Below are 25098 nucleotides of genomic sequence, written 5' to 3'. Positions count from 1 at the left end.
GGTGGGTGTGGAGAGGGGTGTTGAGGGGGGGAGAGGGGGGGGGGGAGAGGGGAGGAGGGAGGGGAGGTGGGGGGGAGGAGGGAGGGGGAGGGGGGGAGAGAGGGGAGGGGGGGAGAGAGGGAGAGGGGGAGGAGGGAGAGGGGAGGGGGCGGAGAGAGGGAAAGGGGGAGGAGGGAGAGGGGTGGGGGAGGGAGAAGGGAGGACGGGAGGGAGGGAGGTCGGTGCTGGGACCTGCCCTTACCTGTGAAGTGCAGCACCTCGGCCCACTGTTTACACACGTACACCCGGATGTCTGTCCCTCCCACGGCCAGGTACGTGCCGCTCTGGTCAAAGGTCAAGCATTTCACCTGGAGTGAAGGGAGAGCGAGACGTTAGGGAGCAGAGAATGACGGGGGGGAAATGAAGCCCTGGAAATCGCCAGCCTTTATCTTTGGCCCACATTCCCGGGGGAAGTGTGTGCGTTCCTGCATTTATTGCCCATCCCCGCGTTGGTCCTCGAGAAGCTCGGCCTTCCTCTCGAAACCGCCAGCTAGCGGTTTTGCTATAAACTGACCACTTCAGCGGACAGTTAACATTGACCAACATCCCCAGCATTGAAGCACTGACCACACTCGACCAGCTCCGCTGGGCAGGCCACATTGTCCACATGCCAGACACGAGACTCCCAAAGCAAGCGCTCTACTCGGAGCTCCGTCACGGCAAACGAGCCAAAGTTGGGCAGAGGAAACGTTACAGGGACACCCTCAAAACCTCCCTGATAAAGTGCAACATCCCCACCGACACCTGGGAGTCCCTGGCCAAAGACCGCCCTAAGTGGAGGAAGTGCATCCGGGAGGGCGCTGAGCACCTCGAGTCTCGTCGCCGAGAGCATGCAGAAACCAAGCGCAGGCAGCGGAAGGAGCGTGCGGCAAACCTGTCCCACCCTCCCTTACCCTCAACGTCTATCTGTCCCACCAAATAGGGGGGAGGCCATCTTAGACTGGGTGTTGTGTAATGAGAGAGGATTAATTCGCAATCTTGTTGTGCGAGGCCCCTTGGGGAAGAGTGACCATAATATGGTGGAATTCTATATTAGGATGGAGAATGAAACGGTTAATTCAGAGATCATGGTCCAGAACTTAAAGAAGGGTAACTTTGAAGGTATGAGGCGTGAATTGGCTGGGATAGATTGGCGAATGATACTTAAGGGGTTGACAGTGGATGGGCAATGGCAGACATTTAGAGATGGCATGGATGAACTACAACAATTGTACATTCCTGTCTGGCGTAAAAATAAAAAAGGGAAGGTGGCTCAACCGTGGCTATCAAGGGAAATCAGGGATCGTATTAAAGCCAAGGAAATGGCATACAAATTGGCCAGAAATAGCAGCGAACCCGGGGACTGGGAGAAATTTAGAACTCAGCAGAGGAGGACAAAGGGTTTGATTAGGGCAGGGAAAATGGAGTACGAGAGGAAGCTTGCAGGGAACATTAAGACGGACTGCAAAAGTTTCTATAGATATGTAAAGAGAAAAAGATTAGTAAAGACAAACATAGGTCCCCTGCAGTCAGAATCAGGGGAAGTCATAACGGGGAACAAAGAAATGGCAGACCAATTGAACAAGTACTTTGGTTCGGTATTCACTAAGGAGGACACAAACAACCTTCCGGATATAAAAGGGGTCAGAGGGTCCAGTAAGAAGGAGGAACTGAGGGAAATCCTTATTAGTCGGGAAATTGTATTCGGGAAATTGATGGGATTGAAGGCCGATAAATCCCCAGGGCCTGATGGACTGCATCCCATAGTACTTAAGGAGGTGGCCTTAGAAATAGCGGATGCATTGACAGTCATTTTCCAACATTCCATAGACTCTGGATCAGTTCCTATGGAGTGGAGGGTAGCCAATGTAACCCCACTTTTTAAAAAAGGAGAGAGAAAACAGGGAATTATAGACCGGTCAGCCTGACATCGGTAGTGGGTAAAATGATGGAATCAATTATTAAGGATGTCATAGCAGCACATTTGGAAAGAGGTGACATGATAGGTCCAAGTCAGCATGGATTTGTGAAAGGGAAATCATGCTTGACAAATCTTCTGGAATTTTTTGAGAATGTTTCCAGTAGAGTGGACAAGGGAGAACCAGTTGATGTGGTGTATTTGGACTTTCAGAAGGCTTTCGACAAGGTCCCACACAAGAGATTAATGTGCAAAGTTAAAGCACATGGGATTGGGGGTAGTGTGCTGACATGGATTGAGAACTGGTTGTCAGACAGGAAGCAAAGAGTAGGATTAAATGGGTACTTTTCAGACTGGCAGGCAGTGACTAGTGGGGTACCGCAAGGTTCTGTGCTGGGGTCCCAGCTGTTTACACTGTACATTAATGATTTAGACGAGGGGATTAAATGTAGTATATCCAAATTTGCGGATGACACTAAGTTGGGTGGCAGTGTGAGCTGCGAGGAGGATGTTATGAGGCTGCAGAGCGACTTGGATAGGTTAGGTGAGTAGGCAAATGCATGGCAGATGAAGTATAATGTGGATAAATGTGAGGTTATCCACTTTGGTGGTAAAAACAGAGAGACAGACTATTATCTGAACGGTGACAGATTAGGAAAAGGAGGTGCAACGAGACCCGAGTGTCATGGTACATCAGTCATTGAAGGTTGGCATGCAGGTACAGCAGGAGGTTAAGAAAGCAAATGGCATGTTGGCCTTCATAACGAGGGGATTTCAGTACAGGGGCAGGGAGGTGTTACTACAGTTGTACAGGGCCTTGGTGAGGCCACACCTGGAGTATTGTGTACAGTTTTGATCTCCTAACTTGAGGAAGGACATTCTTGCTATTGAGGGAGTGCAGCGAAGGTTCACCAGACTGATTCCCGGGATGGCGGGACTAACATATCAAGAAAGACTGGATCAACTGGGCTTGTATTCACTGGAGTTCAGAAGAATGAGAGGGGACCTCATAGAAACGTTTAAAATTCTGACGGGTTTAGACAGGTTAGATGCAGGAAGAATGTTCCCGATGTTGGGGAAGTCCAGAACCAGGGGTCACAGTCTAAGGATAAGGGGCAAGCCATTTAGGACCGAGATGAGGAGAAACTTCTTCACCCAGAGAGTGGTGAACCTGTGGAATTCTCTGAGGCCAATTCACTGAATATATTCAAAAAGGAGTTAGATGTAGTCCTTACTACTAGGGGGATCAAGGGGTATGGTGAGAAAGCAGGAATGGAGTACTGAAGTTGCATGTTCAGCCATGAACTCATTGAATGGCGGTACAGGCTCGAAGGGCCGAATGGCCTACTCCTGCACCTATTTTCTATGTTTCTATGTGACAGGGACTGTGGTTCTCATATTGGACTGTTCAGCCACCTAAGGACTCATGTTCAGAGTGGAAGCAAGTCTTCCTCGATTCCTATGAATTAGGAATACTCTCCACTTGCCTGGATCAGTGTAGCTCCCACAGCACTTGAGAAGCTCGACACAAAGCAGCCACTTGATGGGCACCCCATCCACCACCTTAAACACCCACTCCCTCCACCACCGGCACCCCCTGGCTGCAGTGTGTACCATCTACAAGATGCAGTGCAGCAACACGCCAAGGCTTCTTCGTCAGCACCTCCCAAACCTGCGACCTCTACCACCTAGAAGGACAAGGGCAGCAGGCGCATGGGAACACCACCACCTCCACGTTCCCCTCAAAGTCACACAACATCCCGCCTTGGAACTATATCGGCCGTTCCTTCATCGTCGCTGGGGCGAAATCCTGGAACTCCCTCCCTAACAGCACTGTGAGAGCACCTTCACCACACGGACTGCAGCGGTTCAAGAAGGCGGCTCACCACCACCTTCTCAAGGGGCAATTAGGGATGGGCAATAAATGTCGGCCTGGCCAGCGACGGCCACATCCCACGAATGAATTGAAAATGGGTCAACCAGGTTGTTGTAGGACTGGACTCACATACAAGAACATAAGAAATAGGAACAGCAGTCGGCCATTTGGCCCCTCGAGCCTGCTCCGCCATTCAATAAGATCCTGACTGATCCGATCATGGACTCAACTCCACTTCCCCGCCCGCTCCCCATAACCCTTTATTCCCTTATTGCTCAAAAATCTGTCTATCTCCACCTTAAATATATTCAATGACCCAGCCTCCACAGCTCTCTGAGGCAGAGAATTCCACAGATTTACAACCCTCTGAGAGAAGAAATTCCTCCTCATCTCAGTTTTAAATGGACGGCCCCTTATTCTGAAACTATGTCCCCTAGTTCTAGATTCCCCCACGAGGGGAAACATCCTCTCTGCATCTACTCTGTCAAGCCTCCTCAGAATCTTATATGTTTCAATAAGATCGCCTCTCATTCTTCTAAACTCCAATGAGTATAGGCCCAACCTACTCAACCTATCTTCATAAGTCAACCCCCTCATCTCCAGAGTCAACCCAGTGAACCTTCTCTGAACTGCCTCCTTAAATACCAAAACAGTACTCCAGGTGTGATCTCACCAACGCCCTCTACAGTCGTAGCAGGACTTCCCTACTTTTATACCCCATCCCGGCTGCAATATTACACATTTGCCTTCTTGATTACTTGCTGTAACTTTTTGTGTTTCATGTACAGGGACCTGCAGATCACTCTACCGCATTTTGTAATCTCTCCCCATTTAAATAATTTTAAAAAAAAAATTTCCTACCAAAATGGATAACTTCACATTTTCCCACATTATACTCCGTCTATCAAATTTTTGTCCACTCACTTAGCCTGTCTATATCCCTTTGAAGATTTTTTGTGTCCTTCTCACAACTTGCTTTCCCACCCATCTTTGTATCGTCAGCAAATTTGGCTACATTACACTCAGTCCCTTCATCCAAGTTGTTAATATAGATTGTAAATAGTTGGGGTCCCAGCACTGATCCCTGCGGCACCCCACTAGTTACTGATTGCCAACCAGAGAATGACCCATTTATCCCGACTTTCTGTTTTCTGGTCGTTAGCCAATCCTCTATCCATGCTGATATATTACCCCCAACCCCGTGAACTTTTATCTTGTGCAATAACCTTTTATGTGACACCTTGTCAAATGCCTTCTGGAAGTCCCAATACACCACATCCACTGGTTCCCCTTTATCCACCCTGTTCATTACATCCTCAAAGAACTCCAGCAAATTTGTCAAACATGACTTCCCCTTCATAAATCCATGCTGACTCTGCTTCAGGCTAAAGTCTCTGGAGTGGGGGTTTGAACCCACGACATTCTGACTCAGAGGGGAGGGGGTCGGGGGTGTTGTGGGGAGTGTAGGGAGAGCAAGTCCAACTGAGCATCTTGTCTGGGAACATACCCGCTACGCCAGCGTGAGGATGTAACGAACAGGGTGGATAAAGGGGAACCAGTGGATGTGGTGTATTTGGACTTACAGAAGGCATTTGACAACGTGCCACATAAAAGGTTACTGCACAAGATAAAAGTTCACGGAGTTGGGGGTAATATATTAGCATGGATAGAGGATTGGCTAACTAATAGAGAACAGAGAATCAGGATAAATGGTTCATTCTCAGGTTGGCAACCAGTAACTAGTGGGGTGCCGCAGGGATCAGTGCTGGGACCCCAACTATTTACAATCTATATTAACGACTTGGAAGAAGGGACTGAGTGTAATGTAGCCAAGTTTGCTGACGATACAAAGATGGGAGGACAAGCAATGTGTGAGGAGGACACAAAAAATTTTCAAAAGGACATTGACAGGGTAAGTGAGTGGGCAAAAATTTGGCAGATGGAGTACAATGTCAGAAAGTGTGAGGTTATGTACTTTGGCAGAAAAAAATCAAAGAGCAAGTTATTATTTAAATGGGGAAAGATTGCAAAGTGCCGCAGTACAGCGGGACCTGGTGCATGAAACACAAAAGGTTAGTATGCAGGTACAGCAAGTGATCAGGAAGGGCAATGGTATCTTGGCCTTTATTGCAAAGGGGATGGAGTATAAAAGCAGGGAAGTCTTGCTACAGTTATACAGGGTATTGGTGAGGCCACACCTGGAATACTGTGTGCTGTTTTAGTTTCCATATTTACGAAAGGATATACTTGCTTTGGAGGCAGTTCAGAGAAGGTTCACTCGGTTGATTCCGGGGATGAGGGGGTTGACTTATGAGGAAAAGTTGAGTAGGTTGGGTCTCTACTCATTGGAATTCAGAAGAATGAGAGGTGATCTTATCGAAACATACAAGATAATGAGGGGGCTTGACAAGGTGAATGCAGAGAGGATGTTTCCACTGATGGGGGAGACTAGAACTAGAGGGCATAATCTTAGAATAAGGGGCCACCCATTTAAAACTGAGATGAGGAGAAATTTCTTCTCTCAGAGGGTTGTAAATCTGTGGAATTCTCTGCCTCAGAGAGCTGTGGAGGCTGGGTCATTGAATAAATTTAAGACAGAAATAGACAGTTTCTTAACCGATAAGGGATGAGGGGTTATGGGGAGCGGGCGGGGAAGTGGAGCTGAGTCCATAATCAGATCAGCCATGATCGTATTAAATGGTGGAGCAGGCTCCAGGGGCCGTATGGCCTACTCCTGCTCCTATTTCTTGTGTTCTTATGTATTCCGGAATTCCTAGCTGGATCTTGCCTCGTAATGATCATCCAGCTGGATGGTCTTGAAGTTCTTCAGCTTGCGCAGATCCCAGAGCTTGACCTGCGAGTCGTCGGCGGCTGTGGCCAGGTAGTAGCCGTTCTCGGAGAAGGCGATGCTGGTGATGGGGCCCGAGTGTCCCGGGAAATTCGCCACATTCGTTCGTTCCTGCACGCAGAGGGAGACAGGGCGAAGCGTGAGACAGGCAGAGGATCAACCACACGCGCTTGTCCGAGCTCCGCACAGCCGACAAACCGTTTGGCAAAGCGCGCGTACCGCTGCTGTGCAGCCATTTTGGTATTGCACAGCAAGATCCAAATAACCGCGAACTAGTTAACCAATAGTTTTCTTCTTTGAAAGTGATGGTTGAGGGATAAATATTCGGCCAGGATCCTCCTGCTCTTGTTTTAATAGTATCAGACCCGGCCAAGGATTGGCGGTGCACACCAAAAGACCCCTTCCCACAGTGCGGCACTCCCTCAGTACTGCCCCTCCGACAGTGCAGCACTCCCTCAGTACTGCCCCTCCCACAGTGCAGCACTCCCTCAGTACTGCCCCTCCCACAGTGCAGCACTCCCTCAGTACTGCCCCTCAGACAGTGCGGCACTCCCTCAGTACTGCCCCTCCCACAGTGCAGCACTCCCTCAGTACTGCCCCTCCCACAGTGCAGCACTCCCTCAGTACTGCCCCTCCCACAGTACAGCACTCCCTCAGTACTGCCCCTCCCACAGTGCAGCGCTCCCTCAGTACTGCCCCTCCCACAGTGCAGCGCTCCCTCAGTACTGCCCCTCCCACAGTGCAGCACTCCCTCAGTACTGCCCCTCCCACAGTGCAGCGCTCCCTCAGTACTGCCCCTCCCACAGTGCAGCACTCCCTCAGTACTGCCCCTCCCACAGTGCAGCACTCCCTCAGTACTGCCCCTCCCACAGTGCAGCACTCCCTCAGTACTGCCCCTCCCACAGTGCGGCACTCCCTCAGTACTGCCCCTCCCACAGTGCAGCACTCCCTCAGTACTGCCCCTCCCACAGTGCAGCACTCCCTCAGTACTGCCCCTCCCACAGTGCAGCACTCCCTCAGTACTGCCCCTCCCACAGTGCAGCACTCCCTCAGTACTGCCCCTCCGACAGTGCAGCACTCCCTCAGTACTGCCCCTCCGACAGTGCAGCACTCCCTCAGTCCTGCTCCTCCGACAGTGCAGCACTCCCTCAGTACTGCCCCTCCGACAGTGCAGCACTCCCTCAGTACTGCCCCTCCTACAGTGCGGTGCTCTCTCAGTACTGCCCCTACCACAGTGCAGCACTCCCTCAGTACTGCCCCTCCGACAGTGCAGCACTCCCTCAGTACTGCCCCTCCGACAGTGCAGCACTCCCTCAGTACTGCCCCTCCGACAGTGCAGCACTCCCTCAGTACTGCCCCTCCGACAGTGCAGCACTCCCTCAGTACTGCCCCTCCGACAGTGCGGTGCTCCCTCAGTACTGCCCCTACCACAGTGCAGCACTCCCTCAGTACTGCCCCTCCGACAGTGCAGCACTCCCTCAGTACGGCCCCTCCCACAGTGCAGCACTCCCTCAGTACTGCCCCTACCACAGTGCAGCACTCCCTCAGTACTGCCCCTACCACAGTGCGGCACTCCCTCAGTACTGCCCCTCCCACAGTGCGGTGCCCCCTCAGTACTGCCCCTCCCACAGTGCAGCACTCCCTCAGTACTGCCCCTACCACAGTGCGGTGCCCCCTCAGTACTGCCCCTCCCACAGTGCAGCACTCCCTCAGTACTGCCCCTCCCACAGTGCAGCACTCCCTCAGTACTGCCCCTCCCACAGTGCTGCGCTCCCTCAGTACTGCCCCTCCCACAGTGCGGCACTCCCTCAGTACTGCCCCTCCCACAGTGCAGCACTCCCTCAGTACTGCCCCTCCCACAGTGCAGCACTCCCTCAGTACTGCCCCTCCCACAGTGCAGCACTCCCTCAGTACTGCCCCTCCCACAGTGCAGCACTCCCTCAGTACTGCCCCTCCCACAGTGCAGCACTCCCTCAGTACTGCCCCTCCCACAGTGCAGCACTCCCTCAGTACTGCCCCTCCCACAGTGCAGCACTCCCTCAGTACTGCCCCTCCGACAGTGCAGCACTCCCTCAGTACTGCCCCTCCGACAGTGCAGCACTCCCTCAGTCCTGCTCCTCCGACAGTGCAGCACTCCCTCAGTACTGCCCCTCCGACAGTGCAGCACTCCCTCAGTACTGCCCCTCCTACAGTGCGGTGCTCTCTCAGTACTGCCCCTACCACAGTGCAGCACTCCCTCAGTACTGCCCCTCCGACAGTGCAGCACTCCCTCAGTACTGCCCCTCCGACAGTGCAGCACTCCCTCAGTACTGCCCCTCCGACAGTGCAGCACTCCCTCAGTACTGCCCCTCCGACAGTGCAGCACTCCCTCAGTACTGCCCCTCCGACAGTGCGGTGCTCCCTCAGTACTGCCCCTACCACAGTGCAGCACTCCCTCAGTACTGCCCCTCCGACAGTGCAGCACTCCCTCAGTACGGCCCCTCCCACAGTGCAGCACTCCCTCAGTACTGCCCCTACCACAGTGCAGCACTCCCTCAGTACTGCCCCTACCACAGTGCGGCACTCCCTCAGTACTGCCCCTCCCACAGTGCGGTGCCCCCTCAGTACTGCCCCTCCCACAGTGCAGCACTCCCTCAGTACTGCCCCTACCACAGTGCGGTGCCCCCTCAGTACTGCCCCTACCACAGTGCAGCACTCCCTCAGTACTGCCCCTACCACAGTGCGGCACTCCCTCAGTACTGCCCCTCCGACAGTGCAGCACTCCCTCAGTACTGCCCCTCCGACAGTGCAGCACTCCCTCAGTACTGCCCCTCCGACAGTGCAGCACTCCCTCAGTCCTGCTCCTCCGACAGTGCAGCACTTCTCAGTACTGCCCCTCCGACAGTGCAGCACTCCCTCAGTACTGCCCCTCCGACAGTGCGGTGCTCTCTCAGTACTGCCCCTACCACAGTGCAGCACTCCCTCAGTACTGCCCCTCCCACAGTGCAGCACTCCCTCAGTACTGCCCCTCCGACAGTGCAGCACTCCCTCAGTACTGCCCCTCCGACAGTGCGGTGCTCCCTCAGTACTGCCCCTACCACAGTGCAGCACTCCCTCAGTACTGCCCCTCCGACAGTGCAGCACTCCCTCAGTACTGCCCCTCCCACAGTGCAGCACTCCCTCAGTACTGCCCCTACCACAGTGCAGCACTCCCTCAGTACTGCCCCTACCACAGTGCGGTGCCCCCTCAGTACTGCCCCTACCACAGTGCAGCACTCCCTCAGTACTGCCCCTACCACAGTGCGGCACTCCCTCAGTACTGCCCCTCCCACAGTGCCCGATACTGGGATCCCACACAGCCCACAATAGGTTGGGTGAGTGGCAGTCGAAGCCGGGCCCCGCCTCTCCACACCTTACCTTCAGATCCCAGATCTTGATCTGTGAGTCAATGGTCCCGGTGCCAAAGATCAAACCGTCAGGATGGAACTGGGCACAGGTCAGGGCTGGGGAGAGGAGAGAGAATGTCGCGTCAATGAGGTGTTACCAGGGTCCCGCGAACATCGAGTATAATGTGGGAACATGTGAGGTCATCCACTTTGGAGGAAGAATGAAAAAGCAAAATTTTTAAATGGGGAGCGATTGCAAAGTGCTGCAGTACAGCGGGACCTGGGGGTCCTTGTATATGAAACACAAAAAGTTAGTATGCAGGTACAGCAAGTGATCAGGAAGGCAAAAGGAATGTTGGCCTTTATTACAAGGGGGATAGAGTATAAAAGCAGAGAAGTCCTGCTACAACTGTACAGGGTATTGGTGAGGCCACACCTGGAATACTGCGTGCAGTTTTGGTCTCTGTATTTAAGAAAGGATATACTTGCATTGGAGGCAGTTCAGAGAAGATTCACTAGGTTGATTGCTGAGATGAGGAGGTTACATAAGAACATAAGAAATAAGAGCAGGATTAGGCCGTACGGCCCCTCGAGCCTGCTCCGCTATTTAATACGATCATGGCTGATCCGATCATTGACTCAGCTCCACTTCCCCGCCCGCTCCCCAAAACTACTTATCCCCTCATCGTTTAAGAAACTGTCTATTTCTGTCTTAAATATATTCAATGTCCCAGCTTCCACAGCTCTCTGAGGCAGCGAATTCCACAGATCCACAACCCTCTGAGAGAAGCAATTTCTCCTCATCTCAGTTTTAAATGGGTGGCCCCTTATTCTAAGATTATGCCCTCTAGTTCTAGTCTCCCCCATCAGTGGAAACATCCTCTCTGCATCCACCTTGTCAAGCCCCCTCATAATCTTATACGTTTCGATAAGATCACCTCATTCTTCTGAATTCCAATGAGTAGAGACCCAACCTACTCAACCTTTCCTCATAAGTCAATCCCCTCATCTCCGGAATCAACCAAGTGAACCTTCTCTGAACTGCCTCCAAAGCAAGTATATCCTTTCGTAAATATGGAAACCAAAACTGCACGCAGTATTCCAGGTGTGGCCTCACCAATACCCTGTATAGCTGTAGCAAGACTTCCCTGCTTTTATACTCCATCCCTTTTGCAATAAAGGCCAAGATACCATTGGCCTTCCTGATCATTTGCTGTACCTGCATACTAACCTTTTGTGTTTCATGCACAAGTACCCCCAGGTCCCATTGTACTGCAGCACTTTGCAATCTTTCTCCATTTAAATAATAACTTGCTCTTTGATTTTTTTTCTGCCAAAGTGCATGACCTCACACTTTCCAACATTATACGCCATGTTTTTAGCCCACTCACTTAGCCTGTCTATGTCCTTTTGCAGATTTCCTGTGTCCTCCTCACACATTGCTTTTCCTCCCATCTTTGTATCTTCTCCCTCAACTGCACTTTCTTGCCCGATCCCCATATCCCGTTAGTGTCTGCCGACCTCAATCTTGACGATGCATCCACAGCCCTCTGGGGTAGAGAATTCTGAAGGTTCACATTCACAACCCTCTGAGTGAAGAAATTTCTCCTCATCTCAGTCTTAAATGGCCGACCCCTTCTTCTGAGACTGTGACCCCTGGTTCTCGACTCCCCAACCAGAGGAAACATCCTCCCTTCAAGAATTTTATATGTTTCAATGAGATCACCTCATTCTTCTAAACTCCAGCGAATGTCGGCCTACTCTACTCAATCTCTCCTCATAGGACAATCCCCCCATCCCAGGAATCAGTAGGTGAACCTTCGTTGCACTCCCTCTATGGCAAGTATATCCTTTTTTAGGTCAGGAGATCAAAACTGTACACAATACTCCAGGTGTGGTCTCACCAGGGCCCGATATAATTGCAGTCAGACTTATTTTCTCGTATACACCAATCCTTTTGTAATCAAGGCTAACATACCATTTACTTTCTGAATTGCTTGCTGTACCTGCATGTTAACTTTCAGTAATTGGTGTGCAAGGACATCAACATTTCCCAATCTCTCACCATTTAAAAAATACTTTGCTGTTCTATTTTTCCTACCAACGTGGATAACTTCACATTTACCCACGTTATATGTCATCTGCCATGTTCCTGCCCACACACTTAACCTATCTATATTCCACTGAAGCCTCTTTGCATCCTCATTACAGCTTACTATCCCACCTAGCTTTGTATCGTCATCAAAATTGCACTCAGTCCCCTCATCCAAATCATTGATATAGATTGTGAATAGCTGGGGCCAAGCACCAATCCTTGCAGTACCCAAGTTACAGTCGGCCAACCCGAAAATGACCCGTTTATTCCTACTCTCTGTTTTCTGTCCGTTAACCAATCCTCAATCCGTGCCAGTATATTACCCCCAATCCCATGAGCCCGAATTTTGTTCAATAACCTCTTGTGCGGCACCTTATCAAATACTTTATGAAAACCAAATATATTACATCCACTGGTTCCCCTTTATCTACCCTGCTAGCTACATCCTTTTCATAAATCTGTGTTGACTCTGCCCAATCCTATTATTATTTTGTAAGTGCCCTGTTACCGTGTCCATAATAACAGATTCTAGCATTTTCCCCACTACTGATGTCAGGCTAACTAGCTTGTAGTTAGTTGTCTGTGCTCTCCGTCCCTCCTTTCCTGAACAGCGGGACTTTTGGAATCAGGGGATATGGGGATCGGGAGGGAAAGTGGAGTTGAGGCAGAAGATCAGCCATGATCTCGCTGAATGGTGGAGCGGGCTCGAGGAGCCAAGTGGCCTACTCCAATCCTATTTCTTATGTTCTTATGCCCCATTACAATCTCGTTTTGCCTTGCACCATCATCCCTTTTGTCCAGCACCTGTCCCCGCCGCACAGCACTCCCCCACCCCCGTCATCAAGATTCACGGCGTGGCCCTGGACACCGAGACCATTTCCCAAACCTCGGGAGTCTCTTATCAACAAGGGCAGGCATTGACCACCAGATCCAACACCGCCTCCAGTGCGCCAGTGCAGCCTTCGGCCGCCTGAGGAAAAGAGTGTTTGAAGACCAGGCCCTCAAACCTACCACCGAGCTCATGGTCTACAGGGCTGTAGTAATAGCCGCCCTCCTGTATGGCTCAGAGACATGGACCATGTACAGTAGACAGCTCAAGTCGCTGGAGAAATACCACCAACGATGTCTCCGCAAGATCCTGCAAATCCCCTGGGAGGACAGACGCACCAACGTTAGCGTCCTCGACCAGGCCAACATCCCCAGCATTGAAGCACTGACCACACTCGACCAGCTCCGCTGGGCAGGCCACATTGTCCGCATGCCCGACACGAGACTCCCAAAGCAAGCGCTCTACTCGGAGCTCCGTCACGGCAAACGAGCCAAAGGTGGGCAGAGGAAACGTTACAGGGACACCCTCAAAGCCTCCCTGGTAAAGTGCAACATCCCCCACTGACACCTGGGAGTCCCTGGCCAAAGACCGCCCTAAGTGGAGGAAGTGCATCCGGGAGGGCGCTGAGCACCTCGAGTCTCGTCGCCGAGAGCATGCAGAAACCAAGCGCAGGCAGCGGAAGGAGCGTGCGGCAAACCAGTCCCACCCTCCCTTACCCTCAACGTCTATCTGTCCCACCTGTGGCAGGGACTGTGGTTCTCGTATTGGACTGTTCAGCCACCTAAGGACTCATTTTTAGAGTGGGAGCAAGTCTTCCTCGATACCGAGGGACTGCCTGTGATGATGATGGTGATGAATCTCACCTGCCCTCCACCCTATCACAGACCTTTCCCCCTTTGTCCTTACCTTCCCCTCCCCTCCTGTGCCTGCCTCTGCACTTGCTTAAAACCTGTTACACCTCGAACCTTTTCCAGTGAAAGACCTGAAATGTTAACTCTGTTTCTCACTCCACAGATTGCTGCCTATGACCAGCATTTTCTGCTTTGATATCAGATTTCCAGCAGTATTGTGCTATGTTCTCTGGGCTATGCTGGTTTTCTGTCAGAAAAATGTAAAATTCACAGCAGTCACTTTTACCCCTCCCCCGCAATCCCAGCTCTTACCGCATCCAGCTGCCTCGTCCGTGACTTTGGTAAGTACACGGCCTGTACGTATATCAGAGAACGCCCAGTACTGCGGAGAGAGAGAGAGAGAGAAACTTCAGCTCCACAGAGCAAGAAAAAAAAAAAGGACTTGCATTTATATAGCGCCTTTCATGACCACCGGACGTCTCAAAGCGCTTTACAGCCAGTGAAGTACTTTTGGAGTGCAGTCACTGTTGTAATGTGGGAAACGCGGCAGCCAATTTGTGCACAGCAAGCTCCCACAAAACAGCAACGCGATAATGACCAGATCATCTGTTTTTGTTATATTGATTGAGGGATAAATATTGGCCCTTAGGAAACCGGGTATAACTCCCCTGCTCTTCTTCAAAATAGTGCGTCCACTCGAGAGAGAGAGCAGACTCAATTGAACTTCTCATCCGAAAGACGGCACCTCCGACAGTGCAGCGCTCCCTCAGCACTGCACTGGAGTGTGTCGGCCTAGATTTCCGTGCTCAGGTACCTGGAGTGAGACTTGAACCCACAACCTTCTGACCCACAGGCGAGAGTGCTACCCACCGAGCCACGGCTGACACCAGGGGATGAGGGACTCCAGATACATGGAGAGATTGGAGAAGCTGGGATTGTTCTCCTTAGAGCAGAGAAGGTTAAGGGAAGATTGGTTAGAGGTGTTCAAGATCATGAAAGGGTTTTGATCAAGTAAAGAAGGAGAAACTGTTTTCAGTGGCAGAGGGGTCAGTAACCAGAGGACACAGATGTAACATAATCGGTGAAAGACCCAGAGGGGGAGATCAGGAACGCACTGCCTGAACGGGCAGCGGAAGCAGGCTCAATCATAACTCTCAAAAGGGTAATTGGATAAATACTTGAAGGGGAAACATTTTCAGGGCTCTGGGAAACGAGCAAGGAGGTGTGGGACTACTTGGATAGCTCTACCAACGGGCTAGCACAAGCACGGTGGGCCGAATGGCCTCCTTCTGTTTATTCAGTAGGGCAAGGATCACTCACTGTGTAATGATAGAGTCACTGTTTATTCAGGGTAAGGATCACTCACTGTGTAATGATAGAGTCACTGTTTATTCAGGGTAAGGATCACTCACTGTGTAATGATACAGTCACGGTTTATTCAGGGTAAGGATCACTCACTGTGTAATGGTAAAGTCACTGTTTATTCAGGGTAAGGATTACTCACTGTGTAATGGTACAGTCACTGTTTATTCAGGGTAAGGATCACTCACTGTGTAATGGTACAGTCACTGTTTATTCAGGGTAAGGGTCACTCACTGTGTAATGGTACAGTCACTGTTTATTCAGGGTAAGGATCACTCACTGTGTAATGATACAGTCACTGTTTATTCAGGGTAAGGGTCACTCACTGTGTAATGATACAGTCACTGTTTATTCAGGGTAAGGATCACTCACTGTGTAATGGTACAGTCACTGTTTATTCAGGGTAAGGATCACTCACTGTGTAATGGTACAGTCACTGTTTATTCAGGGTAAGGATCACTCACTGTGTAATGATACAGTCACTGTTTATTCAGGGTAAGGATCACTCACTGTGTAATGATACAGTCACTGTTTATTCAGGGTAAGGGTCACTCACTGTGTAATGATACAGTCACTGTTTATTCAGGGTAAGGGTCACTCACTGTGTAATGGTACAGTCACTGTTTATTCAGGGTAAGGATCACTCACTGTGTAATGGTACAGTCACTGTTTATTCAGGGTAAGGGTCACTCACTGTACAGTTACTGTTTTATTCAGCAAGGTATGGGTCACTCACAGTATCGTTACTGTTTTATTCAGCAGGGTAAGGGTCACTCACTGTACAGTTACTGTTTTATTCAGCAGGGTAAGGGTCACTCACAGTATCGTTACTGTTTTATTCAGCAAGGTAAGGGTCACTCACTGTACAGTTACTGTTTTATTCAGCAGGGTAAGGGTCACTCACAGTACAGTTACTGTTTTATTCAGCAGGGTAAGGGTCACTCACAGTACAGTTACTGTTTTATTCAGCAGGGTAAGGGTCACTCACAGTACAGTTACTGTTTTATTCAGCAGGGTAAGGGTCACTCACTGTACAGTTACTGTTTTATTCAGCAGGGTAAGGGTCACTCACAGTACAGTTACTGTTTTATTCAGCAGGGTTAGGGTCACTCACTGTACAGTTACTGTTTTATTCAGCAGGGTAAGGGTCACTCACTGTAAAGTTACTGTTTTATTCAGCAGGGTAAGGGTCACGCACTGTACAGTTACTGTTTTATTCAGAAGGGTAAGGGTCACTCACAGTACAGTTACTGTTTTATTCAGCAGGGTAAGGGTCACTCACAGTACAGTTACTGTTTTATTCAGCAGGGTAAGGGTCACTCACAGTACAGTTACTGTTTTATTCAGCAGGGTAAGGGTCACTCACTGTACAGTTACTGTTTTATTCAGCAGGGTAAGGGTCACTCACTGTACAGTTACCGTTTTATTCAGCAGGGTAAGGATCACTCACAGTACAGTTACTGTTTTATTCAGCAGGGTAAGGATCACTCACTGTACAGTTACCGTTTTATTCAGCAGGGTAAGGATCACTCACTGTACAGTTACTGTTTTATTCAGCAGGGTAAGGGTCACTCACTGTACAGTTACTGTTTTATTCAGCAGGGTAAGGGTCACTCACTGTACAGTTACTGTTTTATTCAGCAGGGTAAGGGTCACTCACTGTACAGTTACTGTTTTATTCAGCAGGGTAAGGGTCACTCACTGTACAGGGTTGCTGTTTATTCAGCAGGGTAAGGGTCACTCACAGTGTAACTGTACAGGATTGCTGTTTATTCAGCAGGGTAAGGGTCACTCACTGTACAGGGTTGCTGTTTATTCAGCAGGGTAAGGTTCACTCACAGTGTAACTGTACAGGATTGCTGTTTATTCAGCAGGGTAAGGTTCACTCACAGTGTAACTGTACAGGATTGCTGTTTATTCAGCAGGGTAAGGATTAATCACAGTGTAACTGTACAGGATTGCTGTTTATTCAGCATGAACAGGATCACCAACTATATTCAGCAGGGTAAGGGTCACTAACTAACTATATTCAGCAGGGTAAAGATTACTCACTGTGCGATGCAGTGGTGTTTAGCGCAATGTTCTGTCCCGTGAAAAGGCTATTAAACAAACACACACAAACACAGAGCACCGTCACTAACCTGGTCGTCGGAAGCGCTGAGCAGGTAGTCACCCGTAGCGTGCAGACTGAGGCCGGTGACCGAACCCTCGTGGGCCCGGACAACTTGCACACAGGACGTGGTGGAAACGGACCAGATTCGAATAGTTGTGTCGGGAGAGGCCGAGAAGACAATATTCTGTGGGGGATTGAGGAGGAGAAAGGGAGCCTGCGGTTAAGTATTTGGATGCAGTTGTGTAAAGATAAGCAAGTTCCCGTTGGCCGCTACGCAGCAGCTCACCTCACTGGGGTGGTATACCACACTCGTGACCTTCTTGCTGTGACCTTTGAGCGTGGCCAATATCTGCTCCGAATTCTTGTCGAACACCACCACGTTTTTGTCAGCTCCGCCTGCGGGGGAGAGAGAGAGACACACACACAGGGGTCAACCAGGGCCCGGCGCAGGGGTCAACCAGGGCATAGAAACATAGAAAATAGGTGCAGGAGTAGGCCATTCGGCCCTTCGAGTCTGCACCACCATTCAATAAGATCATGGCTGATCATTCACCTCAGTACCCCTTTCCTGCTTTCGCTCCATACCCCTTGTTCTATTTAGCCGTAAGGGCCATATCTAACTCCCTCTTGAATATATCCAATGAACTGACATCAACAACTCTCTGCCGTAGCGAATTCCACAGGTTCACAACTCTGAGTGAAGAAGTTTCTCCTCATCTCAGTCCTAAATGGCCTGCCCCTTATCCTTAGACTATGTCCCCTGGTTCTGGACTTCCCCAACATTGGGAATATTCTTCCTGCATCTAACCTGTCCCGTCCCGTCAGAATCTTATACGTTTCTATGAGATCCCCTCTCATCCTTCTAAACTCCAGTGTATAAAGGCCCCAGTTGATCCAGTCTCTCCTCATATGTCAGTCCAGCCATCCCGGGGATCAGTCTGCTGAACCTTCACTGCACTCCCTCAATAGCAAGAACGTCCTTCCTCAGATTAGGAGACCAAAACTGAACACAATATTCCAGGTGAGGCCTCACCAAGACCCTGTACAACTGCAGTAAGACCTCCCTGCTCCTATACTCAAATCCCCTAGCTATGAAGGCCAACATACCATTTGCCTTCTTCACCACCTGCTGTACCTGCATGCCAACTTTCAATGACTGATGTACCATGACACCTAGATCTCGTTGCACCTCCCTTTCCTAATCTGCCACCATTCAGATAATATTCTGTCTTTGCGTTTTTGCCCCCAAACTGGATAACCTCACATTTATCCACATTATACTGCATCTGTCATGCATTTGCCCATTCACCTAACCTGTCTAAGTCATCCTGCAGCCTCTTAGCATCCTCCTCACAGCTCACACCACTACCCAGCTTAGTGTCATCTGCAAACTTGGGAGATATTACACTCAATTCCTTCATCTAAATCATTAATGTATATTATAAAGAGCTGGGGTCCCAGCACTGAGCCCTGCGGCACTCCACTAGTCACTGCCTGCCATTCTGAAAAGGACCCGTTTATCCCGACTCTCTGCTTCCTGTCTGCCAACCAGTTCTCTATCCACGTCAGTACATTACCCCCAATACCATGTGCTTTAATTTTGCACACCAATCTCTTGTGTGGGACCTTGTCAAATGCCTTTTGAAAGTCCAAATACACCATATCCACTGGTTCTCCCTTGTCCACTCTACCAGTTACATCCTCAAAAAATTCCAGAAGATTTGTCAAGCATGATTTCCCTTTCATAAATCCATGCTGACTTGGACCGATCCTGTCACTGCTTTCCAAATGTGCTGCTATTTCATTGATAATTGATTCCAACATTTTCCCCACTACTGATGTCAGACTAACCGGCCTATAATAACCCGCTTTCTCTCTCCCTCCCTTTTTAAAAAGTAGGCGGAGGGGTCAACCAGGCCCATGGCAAACATACATTCAGGGCAGGACAAGGTCAAGCAACAGCACTCCCCCCCCCCCCGGCCCCCCCCCCCCCACACCAACAAATTTCGACACTCGCATAGCTCAACGCAGGCTCTGGGCTGGGAGGCCCACAAGACGTTCAGAAGGTCTTCCTACCTGTAAGGACCTTGGCGGTGTCCGAAGGGCAGAGGTCAAGAGCCAAGATGCCGGGCACGCTGGCACTGTGCAGACCCTGGGTACGAGAGCGAGAGGCAGAAGGGTGAGACCGAGAGCGGTGCAATTAAAAAAACAAAAAGCTCCAGAGACACCGGGGCCGACGTCAGCCAGATTCACTCCGCACCCTGTGCAACCCCTCGCTGAGAGTCAGAAGCAGCACGAGAACTAGGAAGCAGGAGGCCGGCCGTTCGGCCCCTCGAGCCGGCTCCGCCATGCAACCGAGATCACGGCTGACCTTCGACCTCAACGCCACTTTCCCTGCACTGTCCCTCGGTTTTCCTTTAATATCCAGAAACCGAGCGATCTCTGTCGTGAATACACCAAACGACGGAGCATCCACAGCCCTCTGGGGCAGAGAATTGCACAGGTTCACCACCCTCCCAGTGGAGAAATTCCTCCTCAGTCCTAAATGGCCGACCCCTTATTCTGAGACTGTGACCCCCTGGTTCTAGACTCCCCCAGCCCGGGGGGAAAACATCCTCCCTGCATCTACCCCTGTCAATCCCCCTCAGAATCGAACAAGTTTTCACGCGATCACCTCTCATTCTTCGAAACGCATGGGAGCATCGGCCCAATCTACTCAATCTCTCCTTGTGGGACAATCCCCCCCCCCACCCCCCCCGCAACCCAGAGCTCCATCTGTTGAACCATTGTTCCAGCCCCCTCTCAGACCGGTATATCCTTCCTTAGGTAAGGAGACCAAAACTATAAAGTGATCAACTCCATCTCGATCAGCACACACGCTGTATATCTCGCACTACCCCGCCCTCACACTCGGAGACTCACGCCTCTGACTTTCACCTCCCCCCTCCCTCGCTTGCAATCACTCTTACCACCCATCCTCTCCTCTCAGTCCCCTCCCTCGCTTGCAGTCACTCTTACCACCCATCCTCTCCTCTCACTCCCCTCCCTCGCTTGCAGTCACTCTTACCACCCATCCTCTCCTCTTAGTCCCCTCCCTCGCTGGCAGTCACTCTTACCACCCATCCTCTCCTCTCACTCCCCTCCCTCGCTGGCAGTCACTCTTACCACCCATCCTCTCCTCTCAGTCCCCTCCCTCACTTGCAGTCACTCTTACCACCCATCCTCTCCTCTCACTCCCCTCCCTCGCTTGCAGTCACTCTTACCACCCATCCTCTCCTCTTAGTCCCCTCCCTCGCTGGCAGTCACTCTTACCACCCATCCTCTCCTCTTAGTCCCCTCCCTCGCTGGCAGTCACTCTTACCACCCATCCTCTCCTCTCAGTCCCCTCCCTCACTTGCAGTCACTCTTACCACCCATCCTCTCCTCTCACTCCCCTCCCTCGCTTGCAGTCACCCTTACCACCCATCCTCTCCTCTCAGTCCCCTCCCTCACTTGCAGTCACTCTTACCACCCATCCTCTCCTCTCACTCCCCTCCCTCGCTGGCAGTCACTCTTACCACCCATCCTCTCCTCTCACTCCCCTCCCTCGCTGGCAGTCACTCTTACCACCCATCCTCTCCTCTTAGTCCCCTCCCTCGCTGGCAGTCACTCTTACCACCCATCCTCTCCTCTCACTCCCCTCCCTCGCTTGCAGTCACCCTTACCACCCATCCTCTCCTCTCAGTCCCCTCCCTCACTTGCAGTCACTCTTACCACCCATCCTCTCCTCTCACTCCCCTCCCTCGCTGGCAGTCACTCTTACCACCCATCCTCTCCTCTCACTCCCCTCCCTCGCTGGCAGTCACTCTTACCACCCATCCTCTCCTCTTAGTCCCCTCCCTCGCTGGCAGTCACTCTTACCACCCATCCTCTCCTCTCACTCCCCCCTCCCTCGCTTGCAGTCACTCTTACCACCCATCCTCTCCTCTCACTCCCCCCTCCCTCGCTTGCAGTCACTCTTACCACCCATCCTCTCCTCTCACTCCCCTCCCTCGCTGGCAGTCACTCTTACCACCCATCCTCTCCTCTCACTCCCCTCCCTCGCTTGCAGTCACTCTTACCACCCATCCTCTCCTCTTAGTCCCCTCCCTCGCTGGCAGTCACTCTTACCACCCATCCTCTCCTCTCACTCCCCCCTCCCTCGCTGGCAGTCACTCTTACCACCCATCCTCTCCTCTCACTCCCCTCCCTCGCTTGCAGTCACTCTTACCACCCATCCTCTCCTCTCACTCCCCTCCCTCGCTGGCAGTCACTCTTACCACCCATCCTCTCCTCTCAGTCCCCTCCCTCGCTTGCAGTCACTCTTACCACCCATCCTCTCCTCTCACTCCCCTCCCTCGCTTGCAGTCACTCTTACCACCCATCCTCTCCTCTCACTCCCCTCCCTCGCTTGCAGTCACTCTTACCACCCATCCTCTCCTCTCACTCCCCTCCCTCGCTGGCAGTCACTCTTACCACCCATCCTCTCCTCTCACTCCCCTCCCTCGCTGGCAGTCACTCTTACCACCCATCCTCTCCTCTCAGTCCCCTCCCTCACTTGCAGTCACTCTTACCACCCATCCTCTCCTCTCACTCCCACCTCCCTCGCTTGCAGTCACTCTTACCACCCATCCTCTCCTCTCACTCCCACCTCCCTCGCTTGCAGTCACTCTTACCGTCCCATTCCGCCCGCCCCCGCCACCATCACATTCACCCCCCCCCCCCCCTTCCCACCATCACACGATCGTTTCACCTCCCTCGCATTCATCCCCCCCCTCCATCTCCCCCGCCCACTCCATCTCCCCCTTCCTGCACTTCCTCACGATGTGGACAAACCTCGCTCTCGCACATCCTCCAGTGCCCCAGCACAGTGCCCATTTGTTTGGCCTGGCGAGCCTCAAGGGCTGTAGCCCTCACCCACGCCTTTGTCCCCTCTCGACTTGACGACTCCGACACACTCCTGGCCGGCCTCCCACCTGCTACTCTCCGTCACCTTCAGCTCATCCAAAACTCGGCCTGCCAGTGTCCAAACTCGCACCAGGTCGCGCTCACAAATCAACCCTGCACTCACTGATAATACGTTGGCCCACCTTCCGACAAGGCCTCGATGTTTAAATTCTCCATCTTTGTTTTCAAATCCATCCATGGCATCGCCCCTCCCCATCACTGCAACCTCCTCCAGCCCCTACACCCCTCCCTATCTCTAACCTCCTCCAGCCCCTACAACCCTCCCTATCTCTGTAACCTCCTCCAGCCCCGACAACCCTCCCTATCTCTGTAACCTCCTCCAGCCCCTACAACTCTCCCCTTCACTGTAACCTCCTCCAGCCCCTACAACCCTCCCTATCTCTGTAACCTCCTCCAGCCCCTACAACCTTCCCCATCACTGTAACCTCCTCCAGCCCCTATAACCCTCCCCATCACTATAACCTCCTCCAGCCCCTATAACCCTCCCCATCACTATAACCTCCTCCAGCCCCGACAACCCTCCCTATCTCTGTAACCTCCTCCAGCCCCTACAACCCTCCCTATCTCTGTAACCTCCTCCAGCCCCTACAACCTTCCCCATCACTGTAACCTCCTCCAGCCCCTATAACCCTCCCCATCACTATAACCTCCTTCAGCCCCAACAACCCTCCCCATCACTGTAACCTCCTCCAGCCCCTACAACCCTCCCTATCTTTGTAACCTCCTCCAGCCCCTACAACCCTCCCTATCTTTGTAACCTCCTCCAGCCCCTACAACCCTCCCTATCTCTGTAACCTCCCCCAGCCCTACAACCTTCCATGGTCTCTACACTTCTCCAATTCTGGCCTCTTGCCCATCCCCCGATTTTAATCGCTCCACTTTTGCTGGCCGTGCCTTCAGCTGCCTGGGCCCTAGAATATGGCACTCCCTCTCTAAACCTCTGTGCCTCTCCCTCCTCCGTTAAGATGCACCTTAAATCCCACCTCTCTGACCAAGCCTTTGGTCACCTGTCCTATAATCCTTTATGTGGCTCGGTGTCAAATTTTTTGTTGATAATTGCAACGGTTCCAGGCGCTGTATAAATGCAAGATGTTATTGCTATATTGAGTTTACTCCCGAGTGGGGTAAGGAGAGGTGACACTTACCACGTGTGATGCCACCTGCCTGTACTTGCTGAGATCTTCGCCCCTCACCAGCTCTTCGGGGACTGTCTTGCCACGCTGTGAAACACATTCAGAGGAGAATCAGCAGATATGTTGGTCACCCCCCTTTCCCATGCTGCTCGACTGCAGGAGGCAAGAGCCAGGCAATGTTCAGTCCCCCCCCCGCCCCAATTAATGAAGTGTATTGAACCCCATTTATAAAATAGTGTGATCCGCCACCCCCCTCACCCGCCCTATTTATTAAATGGTCTGCCCCTTCCGACCTCCCCCCATTTATAAAATAGCCTGTACCATCCGGGCCCCCATTTATAAAATGGTCCACCCCACCCAGGCTCCAGCTGATAAAAAATGGTCTGCCCCGCCCATGCCCCCATTGATAAAATGGTCAGCCCCGCCCAGACCCCCATTTATAAAATGGTCTGCCCCGCCTAAGCCCCTGTTTATAAAATCGTCTGCCCCGCCCACACCCCCGTTAATAAAATGGTCTGCCCCGCCCACACCCCCGTTTATAAAATGGTCTGGCCCATTCAGGCATCCGCTGATAAAATGGTCTGCCCCGCCCAAGCCCCCGTTTATAAAATGGTCTGCCCCACCCATACACCCGTTTACAAAATGGTCTGTCCCATCCAGGCCCCCATTGATAAAATGGTCTGCCCCGCCTAGACCCCCGTTTATAAAATGGTCTGCCCCGCCCAGACCCCCGTTTATAAAATGGTCTGCGACACCATTCACATACCAGTTCTTCCGTTGCCCCATTCCAGATTCCCCGCTTCATTAAAATGGGCCGTGCCCATGTGTCCTCATTTACGTGAGCCCACCCTCATTCATACATTGGGAAATCACAGCGGGTCAGGCAGCGTCTGTGGACAGGAACAGAGTTAACGTTTCAGGTCAATGGCCCTTTGTCAGAACTGTTGAGTACTGACAAAGGTTCTCGAGCTGAAACGTAAACTCTGTTTCTTGCTCCTCAGATGATGCCTGACCCCGCTGAGCATTTCCAGCATTTTCTGCATTTATTTCAGATTCCAGCGTCCGCAGTATTATGCATTTATTCTCATACATACGTTGGCCAGTTCCCGCCCCGATTCGCATTAGGAGAACTGCGTCCTACTGGGGTGGGTCCCGATGAGGCGGGGGGCGGGGGGGAGTGTGCACTCCATATTGGGGCCAGGACCAACACTCTCCCTGGGGTACAGACTTTTGAAGGACTGAAAGTTCCATCCGAAGCTTACCTTCTTGCGTTCCGTGGTCAGCACAGTGGCCTTGTCTTGAAGCTGCAAAGAGAATGTGAGAGAAAGGCAAGGTATCAGGACTAAACACAGGGCTTGCTGACTGAAGAGTTACAATATTCTCATCCTTGTATTCAAATCCCTCCACAGCCCTCAGCCCTCCCTATCTCTGTAACCTCCTCCAGCCCCTACAACCCTCCCTATCTCTGTAACCTCCTCCAGCCCCTACAACCCTCCCTATCTCTGTAACCTCCTCCGGCCCTACAACCCTCCCTATCTCTGTAACCTCCTCCAGCCCCTACACCCCTCCCTATCTCTGTAACCTTCTCCAGCCCCTACAACCCTCCCTATCTCTGTAACCTCCTCCAGCCCCTACAACCCTCCCTATCTCTGTAACCTCCTCCAGCCCCTACACCCCTCCCTACCTCTGTAACCTCCTCCAGCC

At 51.6% G+C, this 25098-nt stretch overlaps 1 protein-coding gene across 1 annotated transcript in view; it reads right to left on the bottom strand.

Moving 5' to 3' along the window:
• Positions 1 to 204: 204 nt before the first annotated feature.
• Positions 205 to 25098, bottom strand: part of prpf19 (pre-mRNA processing factor 19) — a gene marked incomplete at both ends in the record, with an annotated part of 63677 nt that continues 38783 nt past the window's right edge. The window contains 9 exons of the mRNA XM_070870448.1: positions 205 to 347; positions 6601 to 6771; positions 10057 to 10142; positions 14113 to 14182; positions 17304 to 17459; positions 17562 to 17671; positions 19352 to 19427; positions 23407 to 23481; positions 24657 to 24698. Of these exons, the coding sequence (XP_070726549.1) occupies positions 205 to 347; positions 6601 to 6771; positions 10057 to 10142; positions 14113 to 14182; positions 17304 to 17459; positions 17562 to 17671; positions 19352 to 19427; positions 23407 to 23481; positions 24657 to 24698 (929 nt within the window). The remainder of the gene's footprint in view (positions 348 to 6600; positions 6772 to 10056; positions 10143 to 14112; positions 14183 to 17303; positions 17460 to 17561; positions 17672 to 19351; positions 19428 to 23406; positions 23482 to 24656; positions 24699 to 25098) is intronic.

This window comes from Pristiophorus japonicus, unplaced genomic scaffold, assembly GCF_044704955.1.
Source record: "Pristiophorus japonicus isolate sPriJap1 unplaced genomic scaffold, sPriJap1.hap1 HAP1_SCAFFOLD_1408, whole genome shotgun sequence".
Classification (NCBI taxonomy): domain Eukaryota; kingdom Metazoa; phylum Chordata; class Chondrichthyes; family Pristiophoridae; genus Pristiophorus; species Pristiophorus japonicus.
The sequence above is the reverse complement of the archived record's forward strand: the minus strand, read 5'-3'. Positions and strand labels throughout refer to the sequence as shown.